Genomic DNA, 18,340 nt, shown 5'->3' with positions numbered 1-18,340 from the left:
GGTTTAGCTGACTTCCTGCCCCAGCATAGTGAGTGAATGCTCTGTTGTTTGCAGATGGCACAAGAGATTCTTGGACAAAAAACTATGTAACAGTTGTGAGAAATGACCAGAAACACCCCTGTTCAGTGTCATTCCCCAAATCATGGATTTTATTGTCCATGTTCATAAAGATTTGAGGTGTCTTAATCATATGATTCATTTCTGTACAAATCTGGTGATAAGAGAATAGATCTCCACAAAGACCCGTGGTTTCATTCCAGGTATCCTCAGTAAAAAGAAAAATTAGTTATGATATGATGTTTGGAATATTGATGTTGATAGAAATAGTCTTATTTATTTTTTATGACCTATTTCAATCATTTAAAAAAATCCTTTTTTTTTTGTAGTTGTAGATGGACAGCATGCCTTTATTTTATTTGTTCTTTTTTAATGTGTTGCGGAGGATCGAACCCAGTGCTTCCCACATAGTAGGCAAGTACTCCGCCACTGAGCTTCAGCCCCAGCCCTTCAATCATTTTTTTAAGATTTTTAAAAATCTTAAAAAGATTTTTAAAAAAATGTATATTTTCCCACAGCTCAATCTGGTAAGTATGTATTTTCATGTGGGTAATTTTGAAAATGTACATCATGCATTTAGTAGGTTGCATCAGCTTGCTCACTTATTTCAGAATGTCAGGTTGAAGGTCATTGGTCCAACTGATTAATACTAACTTTATAGCCAGCTTTTGATGATCCATGCTGTCCTAAGTTGCATGAGAATATTGCCAAATCATTTTGGCTTTAGGAGATGACTGGGTGCACATTCCAACTGAGATTTTAACATTGCTATTAACATAGGCTGTCTTTCCCTATGAAATAAACCACTTAATTTTTGTGCTAACTCCAAACATTTATATACAATATAAATGAGATTAATGAGACAAATGGGGAATACTTCTAATCACTGTTTGGCCTTAATTTAATTACCTTGTTCAGAATAACATTAAGAAAAACATTAAGAAAAAAAAAATTTTTTTTTTTTTGGGTGAGACTTGAATTTCAAATTGTTTCTTAGAAAGTATGCTTTTTAAAGCTGAGCTTGGTGGTGCACTCCTATAATCACCAGCAACTGGGGAGACTGAAGTAGGAGGATTGTAAGTTCAAGACCAGGCTTGGCAATTTAGTGTGGCCGTAAGCAACTTAGCAAGACTCTGTGTCAAAATAAAAATTTAAAAGGGCTGAGGATATAGTTCAGTGGTAAAAGTGTCCCTGGGTTTAATCCCTAGTACCAAATTAGGGAAAAAAAAAAAAAAAAGAAGAAGATGAAGAAAGGAAGAAAAATAGTCTCCTTTAGTAGGATCACTCCTCCAGCCCTCTAGCAGTATTGAACTAGGGATTGAACCCAGGGCCTCTATATCACTGAGCCACATTCCCAACCCTTTGTATTTTTAATTTTTAGACAGAATCTCACTAAATTACTGAGCCTGGCTTTGAACTTGAGACCCTCTAGCCTAAGCCTCCAGAGTCACTGGGATTATAGGTGAGTGCCCCCACACAGTGATCACCCTAATTTTTGTAGGAAGGTGGTAAAGAAAAATATGACTCTCCATTAATTTCGTATTTTCATTTATAAAGTGAATGAAAGAAATTGGGTCAAAACAATGCAGCCCTTTCCCCAGCCTCCTATGGTATGTTGACTTGGCTTAAAAAAATTTGGTTCATATCACCCCTGATTTTATTTGTGGTTTAGTACTATTTATATCAAATAAAGTCTAGGTTTTGTCATTTAATTTTGTAGTGAGCTTATCTGACTTTTTGGAATGTGTTTCAAAGTACTGATAGAGATGATTTGAAATAGCCAGTTTTTGCAGATTATATATTGAGATCTCATGAAATCAGTTTGAATCAGTTTAGGTTGCCATGGTAATTTTTAAACAAGAAGAGATAGCTTTTTTTTAAATCTAGGAATAAGACATTAATAAGTCATTGTGATCATTCCATAGGCCAGGCTTGAGGATCTGCCCTTCCTCTGCCTTTTTCCTCTTGGCAGCATCCTCAGGCCAGTGTGCAAGACTGCGGAGAAGAATTTAGCAGGCAGATGTCAGGGGCTGCCCTTGACAGGCCAGCAGGTTCCTTTCCTTCCTTCTCTTAACAGAATTATCCCCTGGTATATTTATAGGTAATCATTTCCCTGAATGTCAATTAGTAGTAAGAAATTAAAGAATATAGCTTAGCTGCTTTATGTCTCTCAATAAGAGGGAAAATAAGAGTAAGAATGATTCTTTTTTTAAAAAAAAATTTTTTTTAGTTGTAAATGGACACAATACCTTTATTTATTTATTCATTTTTATGTGATGCTGAGAATTGAACCCAGTACCTCACACATGCTGGGCAAGCGCTCTACCACTGAGCCACAACCCTAGCCCCCCAAAATGATTCTTGATTATGAAAAAAAGCATGTAAAGCTTTTCTCTGTGTAAAATAATGACAAAGATGTACTTAGATGTACTTAGATGTACTGTGTGTTTAAGCATCTGTTCCTTAATTTAGTCCTGTCTTACTTTACTCACACTAATACCAGAAATGGGTAGAGGGAATGTAGACATGAGTTCTCGGATCCTGTAAGATTGAGGTCAGAGTTATATGCCCTTCACTGTCCACATTACAGTGGACAAATAACTGAAAAAACAAAAAACAAAAACAAAAACAAAAAAAAACGGAATGAGAATTGTTAATGTTATATATACAAAGGGGAGGTGTTGTCATTTCTTTGCATAAGAACCATGAGAATTTATGCTATCTAATTTATAATTAATTATAAGATTGGTATGATCAGAAGCTGGTGGAATGAAGGATGAAAGCAGTTTGGCACAGATGGGATATGAGTTGATGTTTCTTTTGGAAAATGCAGCCCAGGGGAAGAGGAATTGTGTTGGCATAGGACCAAGTCATTGAAAGCATCAAATTATTTTTGTCACTTGACCCTTAAGAGGTAAAAAGTCATTAGTTCGGAAGTGACCTATTCATTTTGCAACCAGTGAAGAGTAGCTAGGCTAGGACGACTTTCTGTCATGAAATGGAAAGATACAGCTTTCTATAGGAAGTGATTGGAAGAAGAGGACATTGTAGACTGTGGTCTGTGTTCAAGTTGAATAAGATGAGTATTACTGATACCTAAAGATTTGAAATGCTGGGAGTGGGTACAAGAGAAGCCAGGGCACGGATACGAAGAGCTTGGGTCATCCCAGTGTCATGTAAGTTGGAGCTACAATTTTTATCTGGGAAATTCTGTTTTTACTTGAATATCATGTTAGGGCTGTGAAGACAAAGTTTACCCTAGTGGGAAGAGGCCTCTAACTTGTTAAGTGGAGGAGTTTTTGTTTGTTTGTTTCCTTAGCATCTGGGACCCAAATTAAGATAGAAAATTTAGTCAGTAACTCATTTCTGAGCTGCTGTTGTGCGTGGACTCAGGGATTGAATCTGTTGAGTCTGTATCCAAGGAGAGAAATCAGTTGGGGAATTCTGGATGCCTCAAATAGTTGACATTCAGATCTCTTCTTCTTTTGAATGACTTTTGGGTACAGAAATCCTGAAGTCCTGCACGTAGTTTCCTGGAAAGATGTGCTCTATAGTGAGGGTTTTCTTCATCATCTAAATCTTTGTGGGTTTGCTGGAGTTCCTGGTGGACTGAACTCTCCATTGGAAGAGGGATGATTCCAGATGGCTGCTCCTTTCTCATTTTGGCTCTTAACATATGTGAAGAGTGAGGCAGTAGAGGAATTTGCCTGTGTTGTCAAGAACTCCCGAGACAAACTCATTCTGAAGGGTCAGGAGAAAGGATAAAACAAATGGCATTTCATCATGGCCTTGTGGGCATCTCCCTGGGAGTCTTGGTTGACTTGCATACCTTTCCTTCTCAGTAAATAATCTGTACATTTTCTTGTCTTAAGCTTTATGATGATTATCAGTTGTAATGTTGAGGGATTTTACCTTTCTATAGATTACTGCTTTCCTTAAAATTATTGCTTTTTTTTTTTTTTAAGTTTTAACATACCATTTTAAAAAACAACCTTTTCTACTCCAGCTGTTTGAGAGCAAATAATTATCCAACCATTGCCATATCAAATGCAGTTTATAGAAAAGTGCTCTTTTTTCCACGAAGAAAATGCAATTTGGTTTACTTTATTCCATCTCTGATTGGCTGCTGTGGTTTTCTTTACAATTAGAAAATAAATTATGTTTAGGTTGATATTTAATAGTTATGCACAAGGGATTAATTTTTTTGTGATTTAGAGGACAACGTCATTGTAATAGCATATTCAAATAGTTTTCTTTGCAGTTTTCATTTATTTCCTCAAAATTTTTATTGAAAATAAAGTAGCACTTGGCAAAGTCATTTTATTTGTGAATGTGAGAACATCTATCTGAATAAGTTATTTGCAATTTTGACTTGATGTGTAATCTTGAGCAAGTAATTCCTTTTATCTAAACTTCTTCATCTGGATATGGATAGTCCTATGGGATCCCCCTTTCCCTGAAAAAAATCATTGAAACTACATCAGGTTCTTTAAATTATCAAGAAGGTGGTCAAAGAGAACCAAAGGGCAGTTTTCTTTTAGCTTAAAGGTATTTATAATTTAGTATTGCCTTTGAAAAGAAATTGTACTATAGAAGGTATGTGCTTTGTTATGCAGTGGCTTTTATGGGCCCTGTCTTGTTCCCTTAAAGGTAAATGCCATTGTTTTAAAATCTCTTTTTCTTTTAAAGACTGTGTGTATATCGAGAGTCGGAGGCCAAACACACCGTATTTCATCTGTAGCATTCAAGACTTCAAACTGGTAAGCATGCTTTCCTGTGCGTTCCTTCTGCTCTGAGCCTCCTGTGGCCAGCCCCTCCGCTCTCACTTCGCCCTCACCCCTGACGGGAAGCAGTGAACAAGGCAGTTGCTGGTTTAATCTTTTCAGTTTTGTCATACTGGTGTGATCACATTTTTATATTGTAAACAATGTTTCTGAGTGTTTATTCTTTTAGTAGCTGTTTTGACAATTTCAGAGATTCTCTTGAGTTTCTGGAGTAGTTTGCTTTTGCCATTATTGAGAGTCTGAGGTAAATTTAGGAATTAACAAGTAGGAAGAGTAATACAAACGAGCCAGAGACTAGTTTCTTGTGAAAAACTGTATATTTCTGAGACATTTTGGTGGGCATGGAGTGTACCTGGCACCTGGTTTGGGGGTCCAGAGGTGGAGATTGTGAGAAGGAAGTCTGCGTCGGGCGTGGGCCTGCTGTCCTGCTTTCTCAGGGGACTTGCCCTCTGAGAACGTCAGCTGTGCTCCTCTTCCCTATTATAAAACCTCTTGGGTTTAGATTGGTGGTTCCCACACTTTGGTCTTTGGATCTCGGATGTTGAAAGATTTTTGCACATATCTGAAAATTAACCTTTCTCAATATTATGTATATAAATGCACTTCACATGTCTATAAATTTTTTTCAAGTATATTAACATGCTGTTCTGATTTTTCAGAATTTACTCTTATAAGTAATATGCAGTTAAAAATCACTGTGTATTAACATATTTTCTTCAAAGGCCTGATATATGAAAATACTATGGAAGTAGTATCATTTGGGAATCTTTTGAAATGTTTTGATCTTAGAATGGGATCCTTTTGCTTAAAGGTTGTGAACCACTGTCTATACTGTTAGGTAGAGAGTGATCCTGATTCTTTACGTTTGTAGAGAATGTATATCAATCAGTACCTGGGAGTGTCCTGTTTCCCAAATCCTTCGAAATTCAACAATATTTGTGTTCTGACACACGATTCATTTGGTATTTCAATCTAAAGAAAAGTAATGTAGTATGAAAAGTTCTTGAACTCCTCATTTCCCTTGTTTCTTTTTATCATTTTCAATGACCCAAGCATCTAGTTAGTATATTCTTACTCAGCTGTTTAAACAAGTATGTGTTATTTCTTTTTCCTTGTTAAAAAGTTACATCAATAACACATGCTTACTGATTTTGAAGAGAAACTGTGCCATTTACTTTTAAGATTTATTGATTCTTTGCAGGCTGCTTACCACTTCCCCGGCTGTTTTGCAAAGCAGCTTTGCAGTTTTATCTTGGAAATTAAATGCTTTATAGTCAGTTTCTTGCCAAGATGAATTTTTACCATTTTCAGAGATCTTTGCTCTTTATTGTATCTTTCCTTACAAAGTTTCTTTTTTCACAGATACTGCACTGACACCTGAAATTTTAGGAGGTGGCCTTGTTTCCTGAAGAGTTTTATTTTGGTGTAGTGGCTGCTGGTTCTGTCCTTGTTTATTATCTGTGTGTGTGATTTTTACTAAACCAAATTCCTGTGTACCATGTAAAGTACATAGCTGTGAAATAAAATTGCAAAGATTTTTTTCTCTTACCTATTCAGATTCTGAGCTCCTTTGTACAATTTTTTGCATGTTAGCAGGTGCCTTCATGTTTGAACAGTGCCCCTTACAAAATGCTGATTACAATGTGATAATTCCTGTTCTGGGCAGCGACTCCTGCTGAGATACAGTAATTGCTTGGGGTATTAACAGCAATAAAAGCTGAAGCTTCTGTTGTCACTATGGGTCTAATACAATACATACAAGGCTCTCTGCAAAGACAAGTGGGAAGTATGGCGTAGTATGTATAGATGACCTTTTTCTGCTACACACACTGCGTTTTTACCTTTTTGTTTGAGATTCTGTTCAGTACGTACTGTTTTTGCTGTGTGAGAATAATGAAGACGGTGAAATATTCGCGTCTGGAAAAAATGTAGTTATTTTCACTTTCTTCTTTCCTTGGTTCTGCATACTTCTTATGAGAACAATCAAGATTTTTTCCCCCTTCACTTCACCCAAGCAATAAGGGGAAAAGATGAACAGCAGGAAATATGCTTGTTTCTCTGCAAGATTTTAAAGAATTGGAGTTGGATTTGCCCATAGCAAGTCACATGGGGAATGAAGCAATGAAAAATGAAAGGAAAATCCAATAGCTTTGAAATGTTGCAATTATGTATTTTATCTTTTTAGCTATTATAAAGCAGAAGTTTGGTTTGTGTGTTGTAACTGAGAGATGTGAAATGTGTTTCTTTGTTTATACCAGAAATGAGAATTAATCATTTTACCATGTGGGTTTATCGAGTGAAAGGGGATTGTAAAAAGAATTTGATGATTGTTCTTTATGGTATGTATTACAATGGTAAGATTATTCTAAGATAAAATTACAGTGTTTAAGAGAACAAAAGCTAATGAGTTGAAGTGGAAATGAGGAGATACCCTCTACCTGTCATGACAGTAGACTAATGCTAAGTTATTGAACTCTGGGTAACATTTCACACACTAGTTACACATGAGGTAAGGATTTTAGGTGGAGACCTGGGTTGTCTTCTAAGCTCTGCTGTTACATTCCCTTAGAATCTGGGTCTGTAGTACAGAACACAGCTCCTTTTCTATCCTGGCTTATGACTTACTGGTCCAGCCAGACTATTTAAACAGTTTCCCCTTTCATTGTTCACAATGTCTCAGTTCAGATGATAGGATATGTGGGCCTTTTGTTGGTTGGGTGGGGCCCATGGCCTCTGCCTTATTAATGCTAAGCATCAGAATACAGTCATCCAGGGCTGCTAGGCATATTTATAGCACTCACTTTCAGAGAGGGTGGAGGCTTTGAAGGTGCAGAGTAATTAAGTTTCTAACTGTGCTGAGGTTTTTAGAGGTAGCATTTTAAAGGGAAGCGAATTATGTGTTCTATTAGAAAGCTTTCTTACTCTTAGGAATTACTCATTTGATTTGGCTTATTTCCAAACCAGGAGATCTGGTTTTGTTTGAATACATCAACCAAAGTTTTCTATGGAACAAGTCGTCAAAAACAGAGGCTCAAAAGAGCAGAAGGCAGTATGTGCTTAATTGGAAGCAGGAAGAAAGAAGGATCAACAAGAAAGTAGGTTTCTGCACCTATTTCATAAATAATAAAACAGTTGGCAAAATCTTTAGTTCTTTAAAACAGTAATAATCGGAGTGACAATCTGTGATCTTTGTGGCCTGACTTGAAAAAATTAATCAAACTGTTGCTTCTTTTTAAAGAATTTAGATACGGAAAACTGAGGCAGTTAGCAGGGGTGTAGGCTGAAAGGATGAGTCAAGAATTGCCTGAATGTGAGGTGGCACACTGAGAAGTTAGGGGAGATCTGTGAAAGCAGAGGACCACCTGAGGTGGGTGCTGCTTCCACCCATTGGGTTCTTGGATCATCCGTTGCTCCTTTTCAGTAAAGAATTCCTTACTTGGGCTAGATTGAGTGGATTTCCATTAGCTGCAACTGAAAGAGCTTGGTGTGACCTCTTCAGCCCTTTCTTCTGCTGCCCTCTCCTGTGTTTTTTAGGTTACTGTGTGACTTAGGTTGTCTGGAAGGTTTTGTTCATGAATGAGTCAGCGTCATTAAGGAGAAGTAGTAGTATATCCCAAAATGCAATTTGGGCCATCCTCAGTGCCTCTGACTGACATTTATTGAAAACTTGCTTTGTGTTCTTTGTTGAACAACCATAAAGGGGAGTAAAGAAGTGTAAAATGTTGTTTCTTCTCTCAGTGGTTAAGATTATAATTGGATAGACAGTTTGTGGCATTGTTGATGTCAGTTTTTTTTTTTTTTTTTAAGAGAATCACTCAACAGGATTGGTGGAGAAAAAGTTATTCACTTTTTGTTCTAAAAGGAATATTTCTTGCTTTTTACTAAAAATAGTACAATTCCATTTTTATAAAAATTCAAGTCTTAAGTATAATAGAGATAATTTGCTATCTAGGAATAATCATGGAGTCTGAGAATGCTAACAAAGATCACCAAGATTAGTAATTTTGACTCAGTGTAATACCAAGGAAATCCTTGTAGTAGTTCTTACCTAATTCTTTATTCATAGATCAGTAATTGAAAGTCTTTCTTTAATATTCTGCATGGCATTTTATGTGGATTCTTGAGTAGCCATAACTCTTACACTAAAAGGAAGTATGATTTTGGTTTCCTAGAGTTATGCACTAGGGGGTTTTTCAGCTGTTACTTAGGCCAAATGAGTTTCCAGGAAAAATATGTAATTATTGAATACCATTTAAGACAACAGTTGATCCATTTTATTAAAATTGGAAAAATCATCCCTAGGATTGAATTTGGTTTAGTCCTTAGAGTTGAGGACATGGTCATTGAGGATGTTGTGGTGTTTCCAGTGGAGGGTTGGCCAAGTACATTGTTAGCAATACTACAGGGAGGAGTGTGCTGTTGCTCTCTATATCCCAAAAGAGCATATATTTTCACTGCTAGTTGTGAGTGTGGAATAACTAAGAGTACATATCACTAGTCACCTTGGAGGGGACGTGTCTCCATTTGTGCTATGAACGAGGAGCCCAGGTTATCCAGACATACCCTATGTTTCTTTGCCAAATATGGGCAGCTGGAGTGGGAAACATGAAATTTATTTGTGATCTCTGGTCTTTATTATCACCTGTCAGTTCTTATTCATTTATTCTCTGATAGTACAGCAGAAGAGAGGCTGCAGAGAAGCTATCTTCAGCTTAAGTTCTGCTTATGGAAATTGCCCTCCCTTCACCAAATTTAGCTGCTCAGAAGTGGATTAAAAGCAACAAGAAGTTGTTTTTCCCTTTTTAAAATGAAAACTTAAGGAACATAGGAGATTTCATGTAGAGACTTCATTAACATGTACTCTTTGGGTACATATTCATAAGTATACATAATGACTTACCAGACATATGCATTACATATTACAGTTGTTGAATTCCAGTTTTGCTATTGTGACTGTAGAGCACAGACTGTATGGTGTATGCATATTCATGAAATGGACATTTATTTTAATAATAGGTAAATCATATATTGGAGCCTTTTTTCAATGGTTGGGGAGGAGGTCTGCTTTAATATGAACATGACTAATTCAGAATTTGGAATATGTAACTCTGGGACTAATGAACTTTGACATCGGGTTGTCTAGGTTCTTATGCTCTGTTCCATGAGTTGCTGTCTTTAATGATCTTAGGCAAGACACTGAACCCCCTTAACTTTGCTTTATTTATCTGTGAAGTTGGGGTATAAAGACTTACTTTACCAGGTAGGCTGTTTTTAGATCTAAAGGTCAAACCTACAAATTGAGTAGCACAGGGCCTGCCCTGAAGAATGACGGTAATCATGATGTTGATACTCAGTTGGCGTTCTAGATTTACATTTCATAAGAACAGATACCATGTCTATTCTGTTCACTGATGACTACCATGTGCTTAGCACTTCAGCTTGACTATAACATCCATAGTGATACTAAACATTGACTGAAGTAACATTTCAGTGGAAAAAATTTCCCAGGATAAGTTTTTGAAAAACTTCAGTTGTTGTTTGACAAAATTCATGAATTAACTACAAATTAATGTTGTGACTATTAAACATCTTGTCTGACTAAAAAGAGTTTCTGGTAAAATGTAGATGTTCAATAAATATTTGTTGACTGAAAAGAGTTTGGGGAAAAAAGACAAGTCCAAGAAATCTGCTCCCTTACCTTATAGTTAGCCTGCAGTAGTGTTTAATGTATGTAAACAATGAAACTATTCCTTTAAAAATATTTCTCCAATTTAAACAATTTTTTAAATGAGTGTCATAACATTTTTTAGGTGTCATTATTTTCTGTTTTAAATTTTCAGTGTAACTGACTTTTAAAAGTTAAGTGAGGCTTAGTCTATATGCATCCCAGACAAGGCCACCTGCTATGACAAGTGCCTCAGGGTGTGAGGACCAGCTTCTGAGTGACTGTGGTGGTTTAGATTGTGTTTCTGACATCCCACAGGGCAGGTCTGTAGAATTCAGTGTTTCTTTCTGTAGTTCCTTTCTTTTACCCTCCTGGTTTGTGCTTTATAAGAAAGTTCAGTACCATTCAGTTATAGCTTTGTGGTATGTGTGTTGTGTTGGATGATGTAGCAGAAATCTTCTAGTTTGTGGAGTGCAGACCTAAGTGTCATTTAAAAACAGATAATGAATGCACAGTAGGATGCTTCTTTGAAAGAAGTTGGTGCTTTCTTTCAGCTCAGGTGCTTTCATCTGTAGAAGTGAGTGCACCCATGTGGTTGTACTCTCCTTATACTGTGGTTTCTTTTTTCCTTCATTTGTGGGGTTTTTGTTTTGTTTTTGGTGCTGGTAATTGAACCCAGGGCCTTGTGCATATGAGGCAAGCACTCCACCAACTGAGATACATCCCCAGCCCCTCATTTGTTTTTTTAAGTTGTCACATGCTAATTGTATATATTTGTAGGGCATAGTATGCAGTAGTTTCTAAGGTAGGAAACAGTGCCTATTACTGAATTGGTGCCAGAGTTTTAGAGGCCATACCTTTGTTTTTCCTTGTTTGAAATAAAAGCCATCCTTGCTTATATTAGCCTTGTAAAAAAAAGTACAAGGGGATCCTAGGCTTGCTCCATGCTATTAAGTGCAAGGATTAAACATCCTTTGCACTTGTAAATTTGAAGTTTATAATTTCATTTAATCTTTTAAGAGGCATGGAAGGAATGAAATTCCTTAACTCTGAGTTGGATGGACATATAGTCAGATGAGGTTGTTGGGTATCTGTACCTCATACCCTCTCAGTTACAGAGCAGTGCTGGCAGAGTTTTTGACTAACACATACTTTTTGCATGACATAGATGTCAATTTAGAAATGGACAGAGAGATGTTCACTTAAGTGGAAGTTTAAGTGAGGCTTTGGGAGTAAATAATCTCAGGCCATTTTATTGGCTCTGTTTTCTGTTTCTCAGCATTTGTTTTTATTCCTGGCTGCTGGGCAGGATGGGACCCTGGAAACTAAAGTTTTAATGGTACATGAACACTGAGAATTTGGGTAATTCATTTTCTCCTAATTAAATTAGATTTTAGGGTTCCAAGAAGTCATTTTAAGTTTTAACTGTATGTGTTTCCATAAAATACTTCTAAAAATATTATTTACTTATTACATATGTGTGAAACTTCATGCAGAAAACTCTAAATATTCTAATTGTTATTTTTCGTGGTACTTAAGAAAGTTGGGACAGTCAAGTATTTGCAGACATCTGTGTAAGAAAATATGATAAAGTCTTGTTCAAACTTGACTCCTTAGAACTGGAAATTTTGTAATTTGTATGTATATATGGGTGTTTGTATTAGGAACCAATTCAAAATAATCTCAGAAAACACCCCAAGTGCTTGAGAGGAAATTAGGGAACTGAGATATTGTCAGTGTTTTCTGATTCATAAGAATTATGATTTGCTTTGGAAAGGCTCTGATTTTAAGGCCTAAACTATTTTAATCATTACTTGAACTACTTGCATATTTAAAATAATGCCAAAGTGTTTAGAAATCCTTTACTATGTGTTAAAATTTGAAAACTCTCAATTTGAGTGTTTTATTTGGTTTTAAATTCTGGATCATTGAATTCCTAGTACAGGGCATTAAAGAGGAATTCATCTTTGTTTTGATGCTTATGGTAAAAAATATTAAATATGTTGTACATTTAAATGTACCATTGATTTTTTTTTTTTTTTTAACTTGAATTTGCATTGTAGCAGGGGAAGAAGGGAGGTGTATGTTGGAGGAAGTTATTTCTGCTGACACAAGACAGTCATCGATACTGTTATGGAGGCTCTGGGGAACAGAGACTGCAGAGAAGTCATGAGGAGCTGAAGATATACTGTAGATGGTGATCTTTAGAGCAAGAAAGGAAAAGAGCTTGATCATGATAAAGACATTTCTAATAGCTTATTTTCTTGATTTGCGGTTGTTAAAAGAGACATAAAAATAGTGGTTAATGGATTTTATGACAGTCTTGTTTTACAGAAGTATTTAGAGAGTGATTGTTTCTCAAAAAGGATCACATGTAACAGGGAGCCTTGATGATGATTTAATATTTTAAAAAGTTGAATTTTCTGTTACTTAATCATCTTTAAGAACAGAGGTTCTTATATGTATAAGGATTTGGGCTTACAGATTTCTGAAGGTTATACACAACCACATGACATTGGATTGGTTGTTTTTTTTTAAAAAATATGTGCTTTCTAGAATATTTGAAAGGGAACATATTCAAACTATTATCTGTGGCATCTTTTCTGATACTTAGAAGGACTATACTGGCTTTCAGAAGTGCTTTCTAATCTTTTTTTGTGTGTGTGTGTGCTAGTTTTAAATGTTAAAAAAATAAATAAATAAAAAGAGGAAGAGAAATGGAGATGTGGTACATGCTTAACTGACTTTGCCCCCAGGAAAAAAATGACTATCTTGAGCTTTGTGCTCAGTGCCTGTCTGTTCATTAGCCTCACCTTGTGGGCATTTTGAGAAAATTAAATCTCATTTGAATGTCCTCCTTTTTTCCCCCTCTGTTTTTAAGCCTTTGTCTATTTACCTTGCCTTCATCTTTACAAAATTAAACTAGTACTTCAAGAAAGTGGCAGGATATCTCTTTGGCTGCCCTAATACCTTGACTCTTTCCTTATTAAATACATGGGCTTCTAGCATCTTGCATTAGAAATTCTTCTGAAAGCTTGTTGGTCCACCCGTGGTTTATTTTTACTGTTGTGTTAACATGACAACGTTGAATATTTTGTTGTATTATAAGCAAAGCATGCCATTGTTACTGTGCTTTGGCACTGTGTCACATCTTAACTTGGTTATTTTGAGGGGCACACACCATACTTTTTAGGACAGGACCCAGTTAAAATATGGAGCCAGAAGGGTCATATGTTTGTTAACACGGAAATAAGGAGACTTTGATTAATGAAGAATGCTTAACTCTAGTGGCAGAATAAAGTCTCTGAGATTTCAGAGGCCATCTGCTAAAGGATTTTTGCAGATACCTGCTTGTGTGCTGAGTGCCCCTAATAACCAGGGTGTGAGGGGGCATTGGGCACGTTAACTTAAAACTCTTTTCTTTTTTAGGTCCACAACTCCCAGGCCTGTTGCAGATCTCCAACTCCTGCTTTGTGTGACCCCCCAGCATGCTCTCTGCCGGTGGCATCACAGCCACCACAGCATCTTTCTGAAGCCGGGAGAGGGCCTGTAGGGGTAAGGAGAATCCCGTTTTTAAAAGCTGTCAGTATTTTATATCCCATAGGGTATAAAATAGGAATATTACCTCCCTCCCCAGAGCCCCTTTAAAAATGTGCTGTATTGTATGTGTTTTTAAAGGAGTAACAAGTACATGCACAGAGGAAGCAAAATACGGGACTTGCCTTACCCCTCTAGGACAGTTCCAGGAGTTAGCGGGGTTTGGTGGAAGGGTATTTTGGCACCAGCAGAGAGCATGCTGGGCTGCTGCAAGGAGCAGGAGCTGGCAATCAGCAGCGAGTATGGATGTTGGCAACTGAAATGGGGGAAAAGGGGGTAAGTTTGAGTGCAAGTGTGGAATATGCATTTTTCCAGACTCACTGGGACTCATGGCCCTTGGACATTAACTGAATGCTCTTTTCTCAGAGGATGTTTTGTAAAAGGCTGTTCAGAAGCAGTGAGGATTTACGGTAATGCTAGATATAGAATAAAGCTCTACCTCTCCCAGCTGCTTCTTATGGTAATTGCTGTTACATGATGGTGACACGAGGTGTAAGATGCAGCAAGAAGCAGTGACTTGTGTGATCCACCCCTAGGATGCAGGGGTCTCCTGATGGTGATCCATAAGGGGTCTTCCTGTGTAATGCAGCTCCCCCTTTTTGAAAGCTGTGTACACACTTGTCTTCCTTTCCCTTTTGGGAGGGCTTGGTGGTAACTTTTTAGAACAACAGGTATTTATTGTTCTAAGCTGAGTGCCTAAGACTGCTATTAATCACTAAAGAAGTGTAATTGGACTGTTGAGCTTTAAATTTGTACTGAATTAGAAAATTTTAGTCTCTGGCGCTCTCCTCCCCACCCCAGCACACATGCAGTACGAGGTGCTGTTGATACATGATGAATTGTTCAGCTGCAGTGTATGATATTAACATTTTGGCACTAAGAAAGGAGAGTTTTCCAGATGGACTGTAGCACTTGTGGGGGAGTTTTGAGAAGGCAGGTTGGATTGAGAAACTGGGCATGTTTTTGACACATCAGTAAGATGTGGATAGGCAGAGTGGAGGAGCCTTCCAGGTGCGCCTGCCTTCCCGTGTTATATAAGCAACTTGTACTATGTGCCTGGTGAGTTTGGGTGAGAAGAAAGATGACCTACAGAATGTCAGTGAAGAAAGAGTACAGGTTAGTGGGTCTTAGGAGGCAGAGGTGGGAATATGAAATGGGACCAGATCACAGCAGATCTTAAAGGTTAGACATATTGAGATCTTTATGCAATAGGCAGTAGAGAACTTTTGTAGGTTTTTTTTTTGTTGTTGTTGTTTGTTTTTGTTTTTAAATTACAGGCAAGCTATTTTGCAGGCCATTACTTCAGAATATTCCCTGGACACCAGTATGCAGTGTGGAATGGGGAAAGCTCTACCTGGGTGACTAGGACAGACATCCCTGTGTTAAAATGGAGAAGACCAAGACATTAGAGATAGGGAGTAACAACCATATCACTACAACAGCAAACATAGTTGCCATAATTATGCAAGCATTAGACCCAAAAAACGGTTCATATTATGGAACACTTGGATTTCTTGAAATAATAGTTATTCACAATGGAAGAAAGAACCCAGCATAGGGGTAAACATCTAATTATGATCCCTGGAACCATATATTGACATCCTAAGGGGCAAATTAGTCCAGTCTTGACTGCTTACTTGTAAAACTTCAGCTTTTTCTGCCTGGGGAATATGTATATCCAAAGAATTGGTTTTATTTTTCAGGTTGATACTTTCTTGCTGTACTCATGAATCAAGGTGATGTTAGTGTCAAATTTTTATTTACTTTAATTCTAAATAACAAGGATTTGCTGAATGGATTTGTTTATTTATTTGGGTACTAGGGATTGAACCCAGGGGTGCTTAACCACTGAACCACATCCCTACCCCTTTTTATATTTTTTTGAGAGACAGGGTCTTGCTAAGTTGCTTAGGGGCTCATTAAATTGCTGAGGCTGGCTTTCATCTTGTGATCCTCCAGCTTCCTTCTGCTGAGCTGCTGGGATTACATGCGTGTGCTGCCACCCTCAGCTCTGAATGAATTTTCTTAAAAAAATTTTTATTTTAGTTGTGGGTGGACCTTTATTTTATTTATTTATTTATTTATTTGCAGTGCTGAAGATCGAACCCAGGGCAGCACACATGCCAGGCATGTTGAGCCACAATCTCAGCCGCTCACTGAATGGGTTTTAAATTTTGCCCATAACACTGATTTTTTAAAAAAATATACTTCCTGTAACAGCATTAGTGATGACCAGTATTAATTTTTGCAGTACTGAGGATTGAACTCAGGGCCTCCCATGTGCTAGGCAAGTGCTTTACCACTGAGCTACATCCCTAGTCCTTTTATAAATATTTTAATTTGAGACAATGTTGTACTAAGTTGGCCAGGCTGCCCTTGAACTTGTGATCCTCCTGCTTCATCCTCCTGAGTACCTGAAATTATTGGTGTGCACCACTGTTCTTGGCCAGTATTTATTTTTACTATTCATGTCCACTGAGGATTGGTGGAACTATCAGATACCATCATGTGGGTTTTAGAAGATTCTGTATAAGATGATAGATCCTTTAGTCAAGATGATGCTGCGTAAAGCTAACTATTATTTCTTAACGATGCTTCATGCTGCCATAGTCATTTGTGCTTGATCTGAATCAGATCCAGTTGGCAGAGTCCCCCACTCCCCCCACTCCATCCCCGCCCCTTATGTGGAACTCTCATAAATTTTGCAGGCACACAGATCTAATATGGTGTAATAAGAGAGTCACTGGGAAAAAAATGATTACAGGGTTGCAGACAATATTATTAACGTTTTTTGCCATGAGACACCAGATGTCTTCCCTAATAGACTATTTTTTGCTAATTTAGTTTTTACAGGATAGCAATAATTGTTTTATAACTTAGCTTTCTTTGCATATTCAGGTATATGTGATCTATGTTTCTATACTAATGGTAGCATAAACTCATCAGGTTTAATTTTATAAGTTTTTACCTTTTGCAGGGCGCGGGGTGGGTAGGGTGAGGAGCAGTGCTGAGGATTGAACACAGGGCTGCTCTACCACTAATGTGTACCTCCAGCCCTTTGTGTTTTTAAACAGGGCCTCAGTAAGTAGTAGAGGCCGTCCTTGAACTTGTGATTCTCCTGCCTGAGCCTCCTGAGAAGCTGGGATTACAGAGCCACCATACCTGGCTTCTGTTTATTTTTGTATCAGTGCTAGAGAGGCAACCTTTTTACTTGTTACTGAGAATTCACTAGCTTGGATGTTTATGTAACAAAAAGTACTATGCTCACTGGTAGGAGGTGGCAGTGGGGGAGAAAGGAAGACAAAGATGACATGACCAGATCCTCCCTGGATTGGTCAGAGATGACCACTCCCCACTAGCTAATTTGAATAGAAACTACTTGACAGCACAGCGGAGGTCTGAGCTAAAGAAGGAAAGGTGCTGTCATTTCAAGGGGACTTAAAATGCACATTTATTTCTATTGTCATGTATGTGGTCCTGCAGGCCATGTGGACTGTGCCTGTCCACTTCCTCACTAGCTGATGAAGGGCTAGTGCTTAAGACCTCTCCTGAATGGCTAACACATAATTAAAGGCAGTAATTTAAGCTGCTTAAATTAACTTTAAAAAAAAAAAAAAAAAAAAAAAAGACACTTAGTTTTGTTTTGGGTGCATTTTCCTTTAGGGAATTTTTCCATTCTTTTGACAGGATCCTGTGTGACACATACATAAATAGAATTCCTAACCCTGAGTTTTCTCATTTGTAAAAGGGATATAATTCTGTCTACCTCAGAGGGTTGTTGCAAAAATTAAATGAAATGATTCATTAAATTCTTGAGCACATTGCCATCTATGTGTCCCATTAATGTTGGGGATGCGTTCTAAGCAATTTTGTCATTGTGCAAACATCATAGAATGTAAGTACGCAGCTCTAGGTTATATGGAATAGCCTACGGCTTCTGGACTTCAAACCCATGCGTATGTTACAGTATTAAATGCTGTAGGCATTTGTAACATTATGGTAAACATTTGTGTATCTAAACATTTGTAACATTATGGTAAATATTTGTGTATCTAAACATAGAAAAGGCACCATAGAAATACTAGATGATAAAAATTATCATGCTCTATTGTAATCTTATAGGACCATCAGCATATATGTGGTCCAGTGTTAATTGAAACATTTGGTACATAGCTGTACTTAGCATACAACAAACAATGCATTAATCATTATCTGTTATTACCTTACATAAGACTTG

General features: G+C 37.3%; 1 protein-coding gene across 6 annotated transcripts in view; it reads left to right on the top strand.

Moving 5' to 3' along the window:
- RERE (arginine-glutamic acid dipeptide repeats) overlaps positions 1–18,340 on the top strand; it is a 404,253-nt gene that overhangs the window by 174,500 nt on the left and 211,413 nt on the right. For 3 of the 6 annotated variants that reach the window (XM_079133348.1, XM_079133347.1, XM_079133346.1), the window contains exons 3-4: positions 4,747–4,817; positions 13,936–14,061. The exons of 1 other annotated variant lie outside the window; for it this stretch is intronic. In XM_079133348.1, the coding sequence (XP_078989474.1) occupies positions 4,747–4,817; positions 13,936–14,061 (197 nt within the window). The remainder of the gene's footprint in view (positions 1–4,746; positions 4,818–13,935; positions 14,062–18,340) is intronic. 2 more of the 6 variants (XM_079133349.1, XM_079133350.1) reach the window with 2 other exon arrangements.

Source organism: Sciurus vulgaris, assembly GCF_902686455.1.
Source record: "Sciurus vulgaris genome assembly, chromosome: 1".
In the NCBI taxonomy this organism is placed as follows: Eukaryota; Metazoa; Chordata; class Mammalia; order Rodentia; family Sciuridae; genus Sciurus; species Sciurus vulgaris.
The sequence above is the reverse complement of the archived record's forward strand: the minus strand, read 5'-3'. Positions and strand labels throughout refer to the sequence as shown.